Source organism: Salvelinus fontinalis, chromosome 13, assembly GCF_029448725.1.
Source record: "Salvelinus fontinalis isolate EN_2023a chromosome 13, ASM2944872v1, whole genome shotgun sequence".
Classification (NCBI taxonomy): Eukaryota; Metazoa; Chordata; class Actinopteri; order Salmoniformes; family Salmonidae; genus Salvelinus; species Salvelinus fontinalis.
Genome location: NC_074677.1, coordinates 36,570,863 through 36,592,424, shown reverse-complemented (window position 1 = coordinate 36,592,424; position 21,562 = coordinate 36,570,863). Strand labels below are relative to the sequence as shown.

General features: G+C 41.6%; 1 protein-coding gene across 1 annotated transcript; it reads right to left on the bottom strand.

The window, feature by feature from the left end:
- Nucleotides 1-553: 553 nt before the first annotated feature.
- Nucleotides 554-20,159, bottom strand: LOC129868579 (plastin-3). The gene is made up of 16 exons (XM_055942686.1): nucleotides 20,051-20,159; nucleotides 13,610-13,714; nucleotides 13,160-13,311; nucleotides 11,746-11,875; nucleotides 10,784-10,916; nucleotides 10,542-10,623; nucleotides 10,015-10,180; nucleotides 9,626-9,768; nucleotides 9,017-9,112; nucleotides 8,687-8,882; nucleotides 8,500-8,578; nucleotides 8,257-8,374; nucleotides 7,921-8,054; nucleotides 4,134-4,257; nucleotides 3,773-3,897; nucleotides 554-3,514 (listed from the first exon to the last, which is right to left on the bottom strand). Exons 2-16 carry the CDS (start codon nucleotides 13,668-13,670, stop codon nucleotides 3,382-3,384), a joined length of 1,872 nt encoding a protein of 623 aa, XP_055798661.1. The 5' UTR covers nucleotides 13,671-13,714; nucleotides 20,051-20,159; the 3' UTR covers nucleotides 554-3,381.
- Nucleotides 20,160-21,562: the final 1,403 nt, after the last annotated feature.

Below are 21,562 nucleotides of genomic sequence, written 5' to 3'. Positions count from 1 at the left end.
TTCAGACCAGTGAACAACGTCCAACGATCTGCTATCTGGGTTCCCCATGGTTTAATCACTACACCGAAACTAAAGAACCTCTATATGGATAAGAGAACACATCCACCCAAAGAACACTGAAGTTAGTGCCATTATGTATCCGAGTTTACAGAGTTGCACTTAAGTACAGCAGCCTACTGTTACTTTATGGATTGAAACTGTTGTGAATGCAAACAAGTAGAGCATGCAGGTTTCTGGAGAAAATAAGCAATGCATTTGGGTAAATAGGTGAACTGCACTGTAGTGTAAAGCCTAGGGCGGTGCAACCGCATCACCTGTCCCTCCACAGACTGTAGAGATTAACCTGCAAGTAGACAGTCCACAGAGCATACGTCCCTTCAGACCTCCCACAGCACACAATGAATACAGGGAAACAGAACCACCATTCACTATGCATACCTTTTGTTGTCTGCTTGCCAAAGGACAGAAAATACTATATGACCACGGCTGAAATAAGGTTCCACAATGTATTGTATATGTAGGCCTATGTATAAATAACAAGCAGATTCTTACGCATTGTTCATTTTCTTATTTATTATTTGTATAAAGCACTTCAGAGTAAACATGTACACATGAGACCAAAATGCAATGGTACGGTAACTATGGAATATAATGAAAATATCTGCAAGGCAGAAATAGTTTAGGCAATTTTTTTGGTCATGTTGAATACAAAAGAAAAGAGGAAACTAATGCGCATCAGAAGTTGGCATTAAAAGATACTGCACAACCAGGGACACCAAACTATCAAGTGAGCTCCCTTGGTTTCTTCCAGAGTAATAAGACATACCAATAGCACAATAGAAAAAAGCCAGACAGACACCCAGCTGCTCTCAGCTTACTAGCTAGCTACCATAATCCCCCCAAAATAAAGTAAATACAGGAATACACAGAGAATACCCTTCAGGTTTGGTCATTACTAAGGTTTGACCTTATGGCTTCCATAGATATGCAGCTGTTGACAAGACTAGATATTAAGATATGCATGCATTTCAATAAGGGAGAGGAGAAAGTTCAGGTGCAACACCTAAACCGCCACCATTTCAGTTAGTCCAAGTTAAATATTGTTATCCACTGTGTAAGGGATGATATGATTATGTATTATATAGTGTACACGTCAAGGATATAATTGTAACATAATCAACCGGAGTAGAACTACTCAGAAACACAACCTGTTAACTGGAAAAATACATACATACATATACCATACAGCATTCTGAAACATGAATTGAGAGTGTTGCATATCGAAAAGTAACATAGGAAGTTGTCCTCTGTAACATGAGGCATAGTGTTCTTCAGTAACTTTATGTTTTGGGCTTACCTCATAAGACTGCACAATATTTTGTAGTATACATACCTCCGTTCAAAACGAGGTTGAAATTTTAGGTTTTGATTGCAAAGAGTCTTACAGTTTTTTTTCAATCACTTTGGTGCAAGTTTCACAAGTATGTGATACATTTTCTCAACGCTTAGTACAAAACAGATGATCAAAAAGGCAGTTTCTAAACTACGCACATATTCAATTGACTAAGTACAACACACAATCATTCACCTTTTCATAAAACTTAAATCAGTGTTTCATCTTGAAATAAATAAGTCTAACATTGCAATACGTTCAAATAAAGTAAAAGCTTTTCACAACACAATGCTCACGTTACTTTTGATATGATTGTATTTTTTACTATTACCTAATCCGAATGGTCTAAATTGATAATCATTTAACCATTTGGTAAACCTCTAGATGTTAAACTGGTTTGTCTACTACAGATTGAGAAATACACCATGAAAATGTTTGTAAAGTATGAACATAAAGTATGATATATACTGTATTATAAACTGGGTGGTTCGAGCCCTGAATGCTGATTGGCTGACAGCCGAGGTATCAGACCTCATACCACGAGTATGAAAAAACATTTATTTTTACTGCTCTAAAATACATTGGTAACCAGTTTATAATAGCACTAAGGCACCTTGGGGGTTTGTGGTATTTGGCCAATATACCACGGCTAGGGGCTGTGTCCAGGCACTCCGCGATGCGTCGTGGATAAGAACAGCCCTTGGCTGTGGTATATTGGCCATATACCACACCTGTTCGTGCCTTATTGTGTGAATATACTATGATGGTGACCATTTATTTTATTCTACTGTAAGTAAAAAAACATATACAAGACCAAAAATGTACTGTGTGTAACAATTGAATCCCCTAAATAATTGTCGAGGGCCATATTGATATTTTTTTTATTATTGAGCGGAATGCCGCAGATTTCTTCTCCAGGACCTATTCGTTTGTCGAAAGCTATTTGCCGGACAGAAAAAGGTCCATTATTTCCCACCGGCCGTATGTTGCTCACCACTGCCCTAAATATGTGCCCAAAATTACAGGTGTCTTTTTGATTGGGGGAGGGGTTACACTGCTTTACTATAATTGCATTGGTCAATATAGTACTGTAATTCATAATATGCCATTTAGGTAGAGCAGGCACTTTTATCCAAAGTGGCAACAGTGAGTCAACACATTTTCCTGTGTGACCCCAATAGGAATTGAACCAAAAACTCTGCGGTGTTGCTAGTGCCATGCTCTTACTGAGCCACATAGGGCCAATACAACACAATATTAGAATACAGGTGGAAGGTGTATGATTGCAATCCCCATGAGTGTGCCACCCTCCTTCAGGCCATGGATGAGGCATGCAATGACATCATTCCAGATCTATGTCAGGCTTGGATTCACCATGTCAAAAGGTTTTTCCCCCAGGTGCATGAACAATGAGGACATTTACTGTGTTAATGAGAACCTATGGTGAAATGCTTAACTGGCTTGATGCAAACTTGTGCCTGCTAAACGTTAAGTTTCTTTCATTTGATTACAGTACACCTATAGTGTAATTATATCTGAATACATTTATATTTTGCATCAATGACTGTGAAAGAATGAACACACATGGGATAGAAATTAGATTTTCAGTAAATGTTGATGGGTAGTGTAAGTGTATTCCCTAACGTGAAAACTGTGTAATGTAATGTACAGTCCTGTAGCATACTACATTTAAAGGGGAATTTTGAAACATGTATCTTGCATGTTTGCTAATGGATTAACTGGTTGTTAAAATAACTAAATTGAGAAGATATCATGATGCTGTGTTTAGAGTTTTGTACAAAAAGTTTTGAAAAAGTACCACACACACAGGTGAATATAGCACAAAACCGATAAAAAAAAAAAAAAACTGCAAATGTCTATTGGTAACAATTCTTCCACATGTCTTTCTTCATTCCCGGGTGGCCCTTAATAAAGCGAAAGGCTTGTGGGTAGTTGTGTGGCAATGCCAAAGTGGCACAACCAGTCCGTTAAGCCCTCTTCATCCCCCGGCCCATCAAGCAGGCGAACACGGTCATCACCATCTTGGGCTTGACCTCCACCAGGTCGTCTGGGAGAGCGTAGACACGCGCGCCGATCTTCCTCGCCATGGAGACGGCATATCTAATAGGGAAAATGGGTTGTTTCATTTAATATTGATCAGCACTTACTTCTATGGCTCGACATCTCAGACACATTCCTATTTGTTTAATATTCATTCGTATAACTTGTGAATATATACTTCACAACCCCTCCATATTTCAATTTTTTTAACAGATAGTATAGCAAAAAAACAGGAAGTAGTTGAAGCTTGAGTTCTTCATACAGGTCAATATCCCAAATCAATGATCATCAGGACAGGTATATCAGTGGAAGTCTTACTTGGCGTTCTCCAGCTTGTCCTCGGCTGAGAGGCTACCAGTCTTGACCAGGTCGTAGCTGATGCTGCCAGGTTGGATGGCATCAATCAGGTCCACCACTGGTAAACTGGTGCTGATCTCCTTGTCCTGACAATCAAGGGCAGAGGACACACAGTGTCAAATACCCTGCTTCACAAATCAGCTCAAGTACAGTGTCAGAATTTGTGGCATGCCACAGATTAGGTCTGCCGATTGGAGGATTCAATGTAGCGACTGCATTATCACTACAGAACATAGTTGTATAACACATGTATGCACCTAACAAAGATATAAACAAATGTATTAAATGAACAACCTAAATATATCAATAAAGCTTTACAAACCTTGAAGCTTGAGATCTTGGTTGTTTTCCCTGCCTCTGACAAGGTTGTATTGACCCATTTAACAATGATGTCATCATTAGCTTTTTGTCCATCTCCTAAGTCCTCCAGTACATTCAGCGTATATCTAGGAGAGATGTCAAGAGTTAGCTCACATATTGATCAGTTTCTTGGGCACTCGGCAGTGTGCAATGGTCAGCATGTAACCATCGAAGGCCCGTCAAAAGTACACCAAAAACAATCCACTTATTCATCAAGTTCTGCTTAAGAATGAACAATCCACTGTTTAAATGTTCCAGTGCAGTTGCCTGAAGGACAGGTTTACAAAACATTTGCCCCTATGCTGCTTTACCTCTTCTTTTACGACCCTGATTTACTGAGAAATAATCGTGTGAGAGCATGTCATAAATATTGTTGACAGTGACGCCACAGATACTAGCACTGCACCAGGACAAACCGGCAATTCTAGTTAGTCTACACGCACCACCCACTTCAACAACTGGCCCTGCCTAGCAGAACCATTGAGAAAACAACTGGTTGGTATTTAAGTAACAATGCAAAGCTACATTGGAGCTGCATATTTGGGGTTTCAGGAAACAACAAATAAGATAGTCAAAATATTTAGTCAGAATATGAAAACAAGACAATTGCCCCTTTGCTAAGTTCTGCCCCAGATCGCTCCAAAGGATAGCAACTAGAGGTCGACCGATTGTGATTTTTCAACGCCGTACCGATACCGTTTATTGTAGGACCAAAAAAAGCCGATACCAATTAAATCGGACGATTTAAAAAATAAAAAAAATAAATTGTAATCATGACAATTACAACAATACTGAATGAACACTTATTTTAACTTAATATAATACATCAAATGAAACATGTTGAATTTGGTTTAAATAATGCAAAAACAAAGTGTTGGACAAGAAAGTAAAAGTGCCATGTAAGAAAGCTAACGTTTAAGTTCCTTGCTCAGAACATGAGAACATATGAAAGCTGGTGGTTCCTTTTAACTTCAATATTCCCAGGTAAGAAGTTTTAGGTTGTAGTTATTATAGGAATTATAGGACTATTTCTCTCTATACCATTTGTATTTCATTAAACTTTGACTATTTGATGTTCTTATAGGCACTTTAGAATTGCCAGTGTAACAGTATAGCTTCCATCCCACCCCTAATAAAAAAATAAAAAAAAACAGTATAGCTTCCATCCCTCTCCTCGCTCCTACCCGGGCTCGAACCAGGAACACAACGACAACAGCCACCCTCGAAGCAGCGTTACCCATGCAGAGCAAGGGGAACAACTACTCCAAGTCTCAGAGCGAGTGACGTTTAAAACTCTATTAGCGCGCACCCCGCCGACTAGCTAGCCATTTCACATCGGTTACACCAGCCTAATCTTGGGAGTTGATAGGCTTGAAGTCATAAACAGCGCAATGGTTGAAGCATTGCGAAGAGCTGCTGGCAAAACGCACGAAAGCGCTGTTTGAATGAATGCTTACGAGCCTGCTGGTGCCTACCATCGCTCAGTCAGACTGCTCTATCAAATCATAGACTTAGTTATAACATAACACACAGAAATACGAGCCTTAGGTCATTAATATGGTCAAATCCGGAAACTATCCTCTCAAACAAAACGTTTATTCTTTCATTGAAATACGTAACCGTTCCGTATTTTATCTAGCGGGTGGCATCCATAAGTCTAAATATTCCTGTTACATTGCACAACCTTCAATGTTATGTCATAATTACGTAAAATTCTGGCAAATTATTTCGCAATGAGCCAGGCGGCCCAAACTGTTGCATATACTCTGACTGCGTGCAATGAACGCAAGAGAAGTGACAATTTCACCTGGTTAATATTGCCTGCTAACCTGGATTTATTTTAGCTAAATATGCAGGTTTAAAAATATATACTTCTGTGTATTGATTTTAAGAAAAGCATTGATGTTTATGGTTAGGTACGTTTGAGCAACGACAGTCCTTTTTCGCGAATGCGCACTGCATCGATTATATGCAACCCAGGACACGCTAGATAAACTAGTAATATCATCAACCATGTGTAGTTATAACTAGTGATTATGATTGATTGTTTTTTATAAAGATAAGTTTAATGCTAGCTAGCAACTTAACTTGGCTTCTTACTGCATTCGCGTAACAGGTAGGCTGCTCGTGAGGCAGGTGATTAGAGCGTTGGACTAGTTAACCGTAAGGTTACAAGATTGAATCCCTGAGCCGACAAGGTAAAGATCTGTCGTTCTGCCCCTGAACAAGGCAGTTAACCCACCGTTCCTAGGCCGTCATTGAAAATAAGAATGTGTTGTTAACTGACTTGCCTTGTTAAATAAAGGTGCAACCAAAAAATAAAATAAAAAATCCCCTCTTTTTTAAAAAAAATCTGCAAAATCGGTGTCCAAAATTACCGATTTCCGATTGTTATGAAAACTTGAAAATCGGCCCTAATTAAATCGGCCATTCCAATTAATCGGTCGACCTCTAATAGCAACTGTCGTTGAGTCCGAACACCTCAGACAAGCTCATGTTTCAAACGCATGAAAGCCAATGAGAGCTATGGCAAAACAGAGTTAATCAAAAAGTAGCTAAATTACAGTGCACGAGGGGAACTTGCTACTCTGATTTCTGAAATGCAGAGCCTGTTGTATTTTTAGAATCTGAAATTAGACTTTTGTTACTTTGTTTGCTAGCTCAGCTGGTTAGCTAGCGTTTTCTCAATGACCATCAAACCTTGCTAAAGCTAGCTAGGCAGTTAACAAAACATTTTCTCAAAATGTATGTAAGCTAGCTAAGTTAGCTACATTATGAATACAACCATCTGCTGTCGACGTCAGGATACTACTTGAGAGTACTAATCAGCTCCAAGTGGTTAGTAGTAACGTTGACTGCATGCATTCAGAGCCATCCAGTGGCTAGCCACACTACAAACTTCATCGTAACAGGTTCCCCTGAAGTGTAATGACAGTCCACCACAACATACCCAATAGTGTCCTAATTATCAAGGGATAGTCTGCGTTTAATTTTATGGTGTATTAAAAACACAGTTTGGCCTCCCGAGTGGCACAGTGATCTAAGGCACTGCATCGCTGTGCCACTAGAGATTCTGGGTTCGAGTCCAGGCTCTGTCGCAGCCGGCCACGACCTGGAAACCCATGGGGCGGTGCACAATTGGCCCAGCGTCGTCCGGGTTAGGGGAGGGTTTGGCCGGCAGGGATGTCCTTGTCCCATCGCGCACTAGCGACTCCTGTGGCAGGCCCGGGCACAGTGCACGCTGACACTGTCGCCAGGTGCATGGTGTTTCCTGCGACACATTGGCGCGGCTGACTTCCAGGTTAAGTGGGCACTGTGTCAAGAAGCAGTGCGGCTTGGTTGGGTTGTGTTTTCGGAGGACGCACGGCTCTCGACCTACGCCTCTCCCGAGTCCGTACCGGAGTTGCAGCGACGAGACAAGACTAACTACCAATTGGGTACCACATAATTGGGGAGAAAACAGGGCAACATTTTTTTGAGATTGATGTGAGGGGTTTTCTCCAGAAGTTTGAATGGGGAATGGAGCTTCCTGGGAAAATGTTGTCCGAGTGGGGCGGTGGTCAGCGAAGAGTAAATTGGAGTCAAATTTCCTTTCAGCGCTTATCCCTTCTTTATTTACCTGTGCACACATATGTTTTCCATAAACATCAAAGTAACAGCAACATATTTTGCAGTGGTGAAAACAGAAAATGTGTCCCTGGTTATTGAAGGTATGTTACATATTGATCTAAGCATGTGCCAGGACTCACCTCCTCATCAGCTGCCACACCAGGGCCAGCGTCAGGGTGGCATTGCCATCGTTCAGGTCCTGCCCACCGATGCCAACAAGAGAGAACTTCGCCGTCGTCTTCCCCAGCTCCACCGCATAGTTGCAGTTCTCCAACTGAGCAGAGAAAACATAGTAGTTGTGAAGAGAAACACACCTTTAGTCTCTCTCCAGAACTGGAGCTGTGTTCTTTTGATCTATGAGCTTCTGAATAGTTGAAGACAGAAACAGTAAATTCCGCCATACGATCATTATTTAGCATTTTTTCAAAGTAAGAATTATAGGAGGAACATACATTTTATTTGAGAATATAGTTTACCTTTTTCATGTTTGTCCCAATCTTGGGATATGGTGGTTTATTGACTTTGTTGGTCCAGTCGACGGGCACTTTGATCTTTTCATAAAGTTGAAGGATGACCAAGGCGTCCGCTAGATCTCTATAGAGGAAAGATAATCCTTATATAGGTTACCTGACCCTGTGTATGAATACCACTGGTAGGGAGCAGTAAGGTATTGGCATGTTAATTTTTAATATAAATAATTAGCTGCATTTGGTACATACCCATACAGATGATTGACATGTGGGTTCACACCCAGGGAATTCATCCAGTTCCGGAATGTTCTTTCTTCTCGTGTCTCACCTAAACAGAAAAGATGTTGGGTGATTTTATGGTCTCAGGGAGTACAATGTACACTGGACAGAATCCACCCAGCAATCATAACCAACAGATGTCTAGCTCAGCACCCACCTTCCAGCAGCCCCCAATCGATGTCCTCTCCCTCAGGCTTGGTGAGAGATGGGTACTTGTTGAAGAGATTGGCCACAAAGGCCAGGTTGAGTTTGGGGTTGCCGGCAATGACGTCGGCTGGGGTGACAAACTGTCGACAGCCCAGCCTGTCAGCCTGCTGAAGCATGTTCTCTGCCCTTTTCAGGTCATCCTTCTCCTGCAGGTCATAGACACACCACAGGTTCATACCAGGGACGCATTTTATTTATCCCTTCTGAATGTACGTATATTAACTGAACACAATTGATTCTCTGTATATGAAATGTGTATATTCTCCGTGAAGGTGCTTACACTGAAGCCTGCCATGCTGATGTCTATGCGTGGTTGATCTTCCTCTGTGCCTTTGGGGGAGATTTGGTTGAGAAGGTGGAAATAGGCTCTGGAGTCCTGAAACAGAGACAGACATCTCGTTTGAACCTCAGCATTGGAAAGATATACAAGAACACTGGGATACAAGGTTGTGCAGGCCACATGGGAACAAGACGACACAACAGATAGGTATGCAATGACCATGACGAACAATGGAAATATTAATACTGTACAATGATCTTGATGACACATGTATGAAGCTATTGTCAATTCCTATACATTATGGAAGTTGATCTATGAAGTACCTTTACAGGTTGAAAGGTCTGTCAGCTGAAGAAAAGATACAGTCAGTCAGAAATCTCATAAAGCACGGGCATAAAAACCAAAGATATCATCAGAGCAAAGAATTGTTTGCTTTGAAAGAATATAATTAAGAGTCCAGATTTGGTTGAAGCCTTGATTGGCTAAATAAAATTGATTAGACATAGTTCCACCACTTCTTTGTGAGGACAACATAAAACTATTTCACCTTCATTAACCATACAGATACAGTGAAAACGAACCAAACATACATGGACCGTACATCCCTACCTTGATGTCGGAGCTGAAGTTATTGATCTTCTGCCAGCCAGCGTTCTCCAGATGAAAGTTAGCCCAGCGCAACAGCAGCTCCTCTGGAGACAGCTTCATCAGGTCCTCCAGGGTCTCTCCATCTCTCAGCAGAGCAGCCAGGGCTGGGGTCACAGGACATTCACTCAGCTACAGCACCTCAACACTCACTGACCAAAGATTTCTTTAACCATGAAAAGCCACTCCAACACTGAGGACAAACTGGCTTGACGTCATAATGTTGTGATATAAAAGGAAAGAGACCTTTCCTCCTTGTAATGGGTAAATGTACCATGATGAGGAATAACACGGCGGTTAGATACAGGTTCATGAGTCGCCAAGACAGTGATTGTGCTGTGAAAGTCCCTCACCTTCATTTCTGCTGAGCTCAATGTCAGCAAAAAGGCCGATCTTGATGATCTGCCACAGCAGGCCCAGCACCAGGTGGGGCTTCCCCTCCCTTAGGTCCAGAGCCCCGATGTTCACCACGTGGCAGCCAATGGCAGAGGCCGAGTTCAGAGCCAGGTTCAGATTCTCCTGCAGGACGTAGAAACATAAAAAGCTTTGAAGTCCCTTGCAGGAAAGAGAGAAAAACAAACAAGTCCTCCCACATTCGTACATGAAACATAAATAGAGATGACAGAAATTCTATCTATTTGCTAAATCGCTAACAAATCACTACATCGCTAAGGCTGCTTTTACACAGTCAGCCCAAATCTCATATTTTTCCCCCACAAATTGGTCTTTTGACCAATCACATATATTTTTCAGAGCTTATCTGATTGGTCAAAAGACCAATTAGTGATAGAAATATGAGAATTGGGCTGTGTTTCTAGGCAGCCTAAGAATCCCCAATCAGTGTACTGTGTGTGACCAGTCTGGTTGAGTTTGTACAGACCTGTATTGTGAATGGTGTCAGCTTCTTCTTGTTTATGGTCCTCTCGTCAATCGTGTCTGGCACCGACAGGTTGATCATTTTACTACAGGAGCACATAAACAGCTGGCTTATGAGGGGTCCTAATGTTGGGCGACGCAGATATGCCCCATTTCAACCAACCACGTGTAAGGAAAATTAGCTGTGTTAGGGGCTGTAAGTGCAGAATTACACAGAACATAGGGATTTATGTAATTGTGTCTCACCAGAGAACGATGCCGTCGCCCATGGCCTTGAAGAGGGAGTCTGAGTTGGGGTCCATGGGCAGGGCGTGCTTGCAGTCAGGGTCATTCTCCAGCGCTGTGTTGAGCCAGTTAACAAACGCGTACCGCTCCTCCTCTGCACAGGGCAGCACAAGGAAACTCTCAGCCCAACACAACTTTATACACCTTCTCTCACTACACGGGAATAATGTTATGTTTAACATCCAAGGAAACCCAGTTATTGGTTTCGATTGACTAGGGCCCCTAGCGTAGAGTAGGTAATCAATCCACTATGAGATTAGAGAGACAGACAGAGCATCTACCAAAACTCATGAGAAAGATTCCCTTAAATTAGATCAAAAGGCCTATACACTGAGTGTACAAAACATTAGGAACACCTTCTTAATATTGAGTTGCACCCCCCCAGAACAGCCTCAATTCATCAAGGCATGGACTCCACAAGGTGTTGAAAGCATTCCACAGGGAGGCTGACCCATGTTGACTCCAATGCTTACCACAGTTGTGTCAAGTCAGCTGGATGTCCTTTGGGTGGTGGACCATTGTTGATATACACAGAAAAGTATTGAGCACAAAAAAACTCAGTGTTGCAGTTCTTGGCACAAACCGGTGTGCCTGGCACCTACCACCATATCACATCCAAAAGCACTTAAATATTTAGTCTTGGCCATTCACTCTACGAATGGCACACATACACAATCCATGTTTCAATTGTCTCAAGGCTTAAAAATCCTTTAACCTGTTTCCTCCCCTTCATCTACACTAATTGAAGTGGATTTAACAAGTGACATCAATAAGGGATCATACCTTAACCTGTATTCACCTGGTCAGTCTCATGGAAAGAGCACATGTTCTTAATATTTTGTACACTCAGTGTGTATATACACAGTACAGCATACTGTAATGCAATCCCATCAACATTAGTAGAAGGAGACTGAGCAGCTCACCAGAGAAGGAGTGTTGCGTGCCCTCGCTGGACTGCGTAGATGTCCCCCCAATGGCCAGGATCCCCTCCTTCCTGTTAATGGCCTTGCGAAAGCTTTTGGCAATGTCACTGCTCTTCAACTCCTGGAATATCTGCAGTAGAGGCGGCAAAGGGCATTTTAGCTTCAACGGCCAACCTCTTCAAGATCCTAATACATTTCTGATTACATTATGCACAGTTATCATAATAAGCATTATTACAAGATAAATCAGTGTAAGCCTGCCATGGTATTCATTACGGTTCTCACTGGGGAGGAGCAGTAAAGATACAAAAACACCAGTGTTTACCAGGAAGCCAAGCGCCTCTGAACCAAACGTTTTTATCCTCCTAATTCAACATGTTACCGGATACTGTACGAAGTCTACACCAGACCATAAACATAGGATCAAGTGGTGTTAGCCTACACTGCCTATGCACAGTAGATAGAGGCCCATGGAAAACACAATAGTATGCATTTTTTATTATTTAACTAGACAAGTCTGTAAATAAGAATTTGTTCTTAACCATGGCGGCCTACACCGGCCAAACCCAGACTACGCTGGGCCAACTGTGCGCCATCCTATGGGCCTCCCAATCACGACCGGTTGTGATACAGCCTTGATTCAAACCAGGGTGTCTGTAGTGACGCCTCTTGCACTGAGATGCAGTGCCTTAGAGCGCTGCGCCACTTGGGAGCACAAAATGTACCTTCATAACTAATAACTCTGTTGTGATTTCATTTACTTTCAATTAAATGGATATGGTTTACTATTATCTTAATCTCAAACTGTACCCACCATATTTTAAATGAAAACAGAGACATGGACTTTCTCCATTTAAAAAAAATGTTAATTTGTTAACATAACTGAGGCTAACCCATACAAAAAAGGCTGATATAATCCCCCCCCCCACCAAAAAGTTCCTCTCGTCGGTGAGCTATGAGAAATGGTATAAAATAGAGATTAGTAATAATTATTTTATTTTTGGATCCCATTGGTCAAATCATTACTCTAAAAATCATTACTCTAAATGGAGACTGGCACAGGCCAATAAATTACTGTTCTCTCATCATGGGTGAAACGAAATACAGGAACTCACCATCTGACCTCATTTCCTCATTCCTGTGTGTGCTTTAGTGGACACTCAATTGACACGTTAAAGAACTAGTTCACAAGAATTTCAAAGGGGAACTTGATTTCACAAAGGAGACAAAAGATGGTCTCCTTAGTCAGACAGGGATAGGCAGAACTCCCAACAACAAATCCCTCATTAACTGGAACAAACTCACCAAACCTGACTTGCTGACACCAACTCCCTGAGGATGACTGGCCAAACCTGACTTGCTGAAACCCGACTCCCTTAGGATGACTAACACACAACTGTCAAACATGACTCACCGACAGAAACTCATCAAAGCTGATCTTGTTGTCCTTGTTGCGATCCAGCTTCTGAATGATCTCCCTGACTTTGTAGCCAGGCAGGGGAAGGTTGGCCTCCTTGAACAGTTCATGGAGCTCATAGTCGCAGATGGACCCATTGCCATCGAGGTCTACAAAAGCACAGACAGACCGCAGCGGTTTGAGCATATTTTCTAAATACGTTTCAGCTAACACACAATACTTTTTTGCTAGAATCCTTGGGCTGGTTCGCAAACAATAGAAAAAAGCAGGCAAGGGACGAGAGGCGAACGTCAATAACTAAAGTCAGGGACAGTACAATGAAACAGTTGTAGACTTGTAGCCTGTGTGTAATGTAACAAACATGTATTATGAAACAAGCCATACTGGTCGTACTAATGTAGCAAATCAAATCAATCAACTGTAAAATCACAGATGTAGCCGACTCACCAATTTTGCCAAACGCCTCTCGCAGCTCCTCCAGCTCGTCTTTGGAGATCTTTCCTGCCATGTTGATGGAAATGACCGAAGGTGGTCAGTCAAGAGAGGTGGGTCCTGTGCAGACAAACAGGTTGGGACATTAGAGAGAGACAGGGAACAGAAGTCCTGAACTGGTCAGATCATGAAAGGCAGAAGGGGAAATGACAGTAAGGGGATACCATTACACTACTTCCCTTATGAGCAACCCTCTCTGTAACAATACGACCCTCCATGACCTCTTAGCGGGTCTGGAGGAGAAGAGGACACCAGTATTAGTCCTGTCAATGTAGTCCTTGTCCTGCCTGCTGAGCATTTGAATCCTTGTTGCAGTGGGAGGGAACGTAAGATAGTGTCACTTTAGCGTGACAGATGACATTCTGTGGCTCACTTGGCTGGAACCTGAGCTCACACAGACAGACAGAGACACTAGAGCGCTGCTGCCTCACTGACCACTCCCCATCAGCACAGCACATGTCTAATTGGATATTAGGCTACTACAGTATGTTCAAATGAATTATTGATTCATTCATCAATAGTGACATCCTTCAACAAAACTTGAAGGATGTCACTATTGCTATATAATCAGATTAAGCATGGTTAGTAGGATTCTATTTCTACTCCAATGATGTCTTGTTCTTGTGTACTTTTACAATGCGGGGGAGGGGGGGGGGGGGGTGCGAAAGCGGTGAGAGGTCACAACTCAGGAATGAGCCAGCCGTAAATATTTTGGCGATAGTCACCCTTCACATTGAAATATTTGTTTCACTATTCAAGGGCACCAACAAATACCAACCAGATAACAGAATACCAGCCACCCATTCCACACACTTTCATGTTTCCTTCACCAACATTTGCTGATCTCTATTCTTCATGGATAAGTACTTAGTTTAGGCACCGCCACCCCTCCCATGTTGAAGGGGTAGAGAAATGCAGTAAACAGGTCTGTCTATAAAAATAGGCTACATCAGCTGCATACATGTACATTTTTGTCAGCTGCATACATGTACATTTTTGTCATTTAGCAGACACTCTTATCCAGAGCGACTTAGAGCATCAATTAGGTTTAAGTGCCTTGCTCAAGGGCACAGACAGAATTTCCACCTTGTATGCTTGGGGATTTGACCCAGCGATCTTTCAGTTACTGGCCTAACTCTTAACTGCTAGGCTACCTGCCGCCCTGTACTGTTCCCACTCTGTGCCATCCAAAGCTAAACCGGAATAAGCACATTCTCCTTCCATAAAGAGTTCACCCATGAAGGCTTGCACTGACAAAATACTCACAAGTATGAATGTAATTACAATGTTCTTTTTTAACAAATTATTGCTCCCTGAAGACATAGGCTTGGGAATCTGGATTCCACACAATCATGCTTACAGAACATAATTAATAGGCTTGGGTAGTATACCGTATATACTTTAGGAAAAGCCACAGGATGGCTCTTCAATACCCCAGAGTGCTGAAGCAAGTAAAAATCGTATGTCCTCGGTTGCAACACTAACTACCTAGTTCCAAACTGCCTCTGAAGCACCGTCAGCACAATAACTGTTCGTTAGGAGCTTCATGAAATGGGTTTCCATTGCCGAGCAGCCGCACACAAGGCTAAGATCACCATGTGCAATGCCAAGCATTGCCTGGAGTGTTGTAAAGCTCATCGCCATTGGACTCTGGAGCAGTGGAATGAGTTCTCTCACTCTTCACCATCGGGCAGTCCAATATACAAATCTGGGTTTGGCGGATGCCAAGAGAACGCTACCTGACCCATGCATAGTACCAACTGTAAAGTTCTGTGGAGGAGGAATAAATGGTAAGGGGCTTTAAAAAAAATCCTCTCTTCATGGTTTGGCCTAGACCCCTTAGTTCCAGTGAAGGGAAACACTACAGCATACAATGACATTCTAAACAATTCTGTGCTTCCAACTTAAGGGCCACAGCTTGGGAAGACCCTTTCCTGTTTCAGCATGACAATGCCCCTGTGCACAAAGCGAGGTCCATACAGAAATGGTTTGTCGAGATCGGTGTGGAAGAACTTGACTGGCTTGCACAGAGCCCTGACCTCAACCCCATTGGGATGAATTGGAACGCCGACTAAATCGCCCAACATCAGTGCCCGACCTCATTAGTGCTCGTGGCTGAATGGAAGAAAGTCCCTGCAGCAATGTTCCAACATCTAGTGGAAAGCCTTCCCAGAATAGTGGAGGCTGTTGTAGCAGTAAAGGGGGACCAACTCCATATTAATTCCCATGAGTTTTGAATGAGATGTTTGACAAGCAGGTGTCCACATACACTACATGACCAAAAGTATCAAGATCAAGCAGCAGACAATCCCCTCCTGGATTAAGATCCCTGCTGCCTAATATTTGTTTTGTCTGTGCTGCAAGCTATGTTTTGAGACTTTCATAACTTTATAGGCTGGGTTGTCTGTCCTAGAGGTAAATGTTTGCATGTGCTCGTTAGCATTTACCTAGCATGCGATATGAGAAGTCCTTAGTACTTGTTAGCATTCTGGTAAGTGTTGGTTTTTGGCCTTTTATTTAAAAAAAAAATTGAATAAATTGCACCCCATGTGTACTACTGATAAAACTGTATATCCCAGGATGGCACAGGCACGGTATGGAGATCTGGACACAGCACAACCCTAACAACTAACATGTCGAATGGGCTATACAATACAGTGAGTCAGTGCATAACAAGCTCTCCTTTCTAAATATAAGTCCTGGGTATGAAGAAATGATCTATGATAATAGATCAATTGATTAGAGAGGCCTAAATCATAAGTCATGACCATAAATAAGATGGCAATATCAGTCAGTTCAGTTCCTCCAATGGGACCATTTTCTCTTAATCTGCATCTGGCATCACAGGCACACATTCAACAGGACGAACAAAGGACAAAAGACAAGAGAGAATGTATAATCACTGCCATGAATGAAGATCATTGATTGCCTTGACACTCACATAAACCAAGGGGGCAAAGAGGTGCTTTGGTTTCTGCTTATGACACTCACACTCCTTATCAAGCAGCTGGAAATTTAATTCAGTCAAAACCATACTAGGCAATCGTTTTCCCCCCAGAGAGTAGCAATTTCCTATGTGAGTCATTTCCCCAATAATCAAACCATCTCATTCTGCAAGTTGAAATTCAAAATTACAGGGCGCAAAACTGCTAGAAAAGTCCTACAACATGAAGGCAAAAAAATGTAGCCTAGCCTGATCAAAATTCACACATCCCTCTCATTTTGTATTGTTTAGCCATTGAAAGACTATACAACGAGAGAAAACATACAACCCTAAGTAAACCTTTGTATTATCATTAGGAAAATTACCAACCATGTGAATGACTATTACTGTGCAACTGTATTTGAGCCTCGCCTGGATGTGAAATGAGGCCACTGGAATCAGACCAGCCATAATAAGGGACTCCAAACATTACCTCATATGCCAACCCCTGTCACACCCCAGACAGAGAGGGAGAGAAAGCGAACGAATGAGAGAGAGGGGGTTGGGGTTACATACACAGAGCAAAAATGGAGGCGGTAGAGAAGTAGTGTACACACTGTAGAGTATAATCATTACTGGTATAGAAGAATAAGGACATTGTAATGTGAACCATCATGTCTAGACATGGGGATAAACGTTAAGAATAACATCTCTGTCAACACCTAAAAATAGCAGGCCTCAATGGCAGTTGACAGAACAAGCTGTTTTTGGACGGGTGACAAAGTTAAATACATTGGACGGATACAGGTAACAATGTACTCTGAATAGAAGTACATTTGCATAATAGCATGATCACAGAATGTGATATGATTCAAATGCATTATTCAAATTGACAATGCTTTGCTTAGCAGCAAGTCAACGCCACAATTTACACATAATTATAACATCTTGACATATGGCTAGGCACACTAAAGACTAGTACAAGACCAGAGGATTTATAGAAAAGTTATTCTGCGACTAATACTAGCCCCACCTCCACGACAATTAGACACTTTGCAGCAGCCGGCGACAGCTGTTAATTGCCACAACATAAAAAACATCTACAAGTTTGAACTGATCTTTCTGACAGTTGAGTCAGATCAGGGGAGGGTTCCCAGATGGTAGAGACAACAGGGTAGAGCCAAGACCACACCTTGCCAGTGCTTCACCCGCCCCGTCCGTGACATGGGAAATGTAAGGCACATAAATAGAATGGGCACCCCTCCCAAGTGTGGTCAAGTTCTTGTGCACACACCCAGCGAGCTCCTACAGGAACATGAGGATTTTCTGCACCGTCAGCTTTTCACTTACATGTGATATCTTGAGCCTATTCTAAACTACATGTTCTTTATGAAATTGTAGTTAAACTTCCTGTCAGCTTGTGGGGGTACAAGATAAGCATAATTATGTTTGCTGACAGGTGACTCACTGACAGATCCTAAATATCAACAAACCACAGAGTGTGACCTATTCCAACATGGTTAGAAAGAACAGCTTTCTGCCCGTGAAAAACAGCTGACACATTGCTGATGTGCCAATGCTAAAACCAAACTTTGGGCTTAAAGCTGCACTATGCAGAAATCACTCTGCCATTTCCTTTCCAATAAATTTCAGTTTGTGACAAAACAAGCACGTATAGTGTAGATAATCATTGTACCATCTAAACTGCTGAGAAATATATTTTTCATAACCAAACATATTGTATTTTCAGCTATTTAAAGCTGATGTACAAAACTGAAAGTAAAACAAAACTTAACAAGAAGCAGACATAGCCCACATAGAACAGATATACCGCTTCTTAGACTTGCTTTCAATGCAAATGACCAATCTATAACTAACATTTCTATGTGAATTTGGAAGAGTAGCCCAAAAAGTTACTTATTGCAGCTTTAACTGGCCAAGGCAAAGCTATGTGATTACTCATTTTATGAGTAAGGACAACAAAAATCAGACAATACTAAGACAGAAGAATGAGCCAACTATAATGCATTCACTCACAGAGAAAGGAACTAGACTAGCCAGGAAAAGATCTTAACCAAAGATTATTTATATACACTACTATACTTCACCTCTTCCTCTCGGTCTTCACTGCACTATAAATAGGTCTAAACATGTCATGCCTAACTTATGTTTACTCCACCACAAAATGCACACATTTGTACAACTGTATGCCCAAAGTATTGTCTATAGGGGTTGTTACTAACAAATGTATATAAAATATGCACTGTCTAATGACTGTCCTTGCATCCTTAGCTATGTCTATGAATGTGAGTGATTAGCCTACATTTATTTCCCTGGCTCCATCCCTCAGCTTCATACAAAACCGAGTGCCGAGGATGACTTGGCCTTAAACACAATCTCAAGATTGTGGCTTTAACTCACACACATGCATTGGATTAAAAAAAATTGTATGAACAGTGTGGCATTACCTCCCACAAAGTAAAAAATTAGGCAACAGGTATCAGGCAACAGGTATCCTGCATGCATGGAAAGAATGTAATCAGATTGGTGAGTGAATTCTTGAAGCAGCCAGTTATTTGGTCTACGCATAGCAAGCAGCAAGACATCACCATGGTTGAGAATGTTGCCTACATGGGAGAGAGGATATGTATGATTTCATTAAAGTCAGTCATGTAACAATGATGTCCTCATTATTTTACATTCCTAACCAGCACCAGTCAGCACTAATATTTAGGACATTTTTCAAATCCCCTATAATATTGAAATATTGCTTCAAAATAAATAGTATAGGTCATGGTGTAATATTTCCGACGATAATACTTACTTCGAATGTAATTCAAAACATTGCCAATAGAGTCTGGCTGGTATGTACTTATTTGGGTAGGCTACGAACAAAAAAAAGTACGTTTTTGAGGGTGCAGTAGACTATGTGGCACGAGTCTACTCCCTGTTTGACTTTACGGCAGGCTACTAGGTTAGGTCGTACAAACATACCGACACTTTAATAGGCGCGAGATAGAAGAATACTCATCAAACATCCTGTCATGTTGGCAGAAAACAACCAACTGCAGCTGCCTCTTTTCATGGCAGACGCAATTAACGTTAGTTAGCTAACACTACTGATTGTTCTTCCAGGTGCAATGAGTGGGTGGTAAAATGGATGCAAAATGGTATTCCCCGTCGTCCTTTCCCGACATATTTTTAAAAATATATTGCCATTTTAAAGAAATTAATGTAACCAATCACGTATTCAACCTACAAAGCCATTTACCCAAGTAAAGTTGGGACGATTAACGAATAACGTAGCTGGCTAGCTTGGGTTGCTAGCTAAATGGCTAACAGATGCGAACGTACTGCAAGCAACAAAAAAAAAGAGAGACGCTAACTAATACTGTAATGGATGAACAATTCGAACGTTTTTAACAAATTTCAACAAACCATGATGTAATTTTTGAATCTTAAGAATAACTTACTTTAGCTAGCTAGATGCCCCCCAAATTCCACAAAACGTCCAGCTCGAGCCCAGAGACTTCCTCCCTCATCCAGCAAGGCACGGAAAAGTGAGCGGGTGGAATGTATCCCCGCCCGCCGACGAACCATTAGGTGTTCAGAGTAGCCAGAACATTCCAACCCTACCGTTACAATTGTTTACACTGGGGTCGGAACGCCATCATGGTTAGATTAAGAGAGCTGAGCCAGCATGCGATATTGTTCGGAAAACGTTCCTCAAGGCAGGGATGGGATATGCTACTGTACTCCAAATGTTACCTTTATCCAAACTGATACATTGAGAAGATTGAAATACTGCTTGTTGTTCAAGAAAATTGTTGTTTTCATCCTCATGCTAGCTAGTAGCAGCCACCGCAGCCAATAAACAAATTGAAAAGCCGTAATAATGTCTGGCTCATAATAATGTCTAGAACGGAGGAAATGGAAAAGCATCAAACACATGGAAACCATGTTTTTGATGTCTTTGACACCATTCCACCTATTCTGCTCCAGCCATTACTACGAGTGCATCCTCCCAATTTAAGGTGCCACCAACCTCCTGTGATGTAAATACATTTGACTGGTCATGGTTATTGGTCTATAGGTTAATTTGCATAATCTAGTGGAATGAAATTGGCACGTGTGTACAGTATATTCATTATGTATCTTATTTATCACACGCGTACAGAATACAGATAGAGAGCCCTTTGAGCGGAAAATGTGTCAGACAAAGCAAGAGCTGATGCTGGAGCATATTGTGGGGCTTTCAAGGCAACTGGGAACTCTAAAAAATACGAGGTCAAATCATGACGTCAGTGATCTTCAGGTCGAAAAGTTGGAGCTCTAGAAAGAGTCAGAGATTTCCGAGTTCCCAGTTGTTAACTCAGCATCAAACGGCAACGGAAGGAAGGCTTCATCAGCGTGTCACACACCACTTTGCAATGAGCTGGAGGCAGTACCCATTTTGAAAACATATAATTAGTTGTTTGAAACCTGAAAGTTTGAATACATATTATGAGGCATGTCTTACCTTGCTTCAAAGTAGCCTATTAGAACTTCTCTCTTTCTAAATTGCTAACAGTTATTTTAATCTATGTCACATGAAACTGCTCGCATGTGCAGTGCCCGTTTGACAATGCTGTTTTCCTGCTAATTACATTATGGAACGAATATTCGGGCCTAGCCTACTGCCTTGTGTGCATTGCTGCGCTTATGTGAAAAATTATAGTTTATTAACATTTAAAGCTAAACGTTCTGATCTGTTGCATCAGACTCATTGCTTTTGAAAAAAATATTATGTAGCATAGGTTGTACGAATTTGGGATCTATTGCCCGACAACTGTCCCAGAGTCGGTTTGGAATAGGCTAGTTCTTTCTCGACAAGCTGACCAATAAAATAGGTAGCCTAAACTTTTCTACTATAATAGATTGATATACGCTAATGATTTTGCTGTTTGATACTCATCTTATTGGCTGATGAAAAGTAAGTGTGGGCA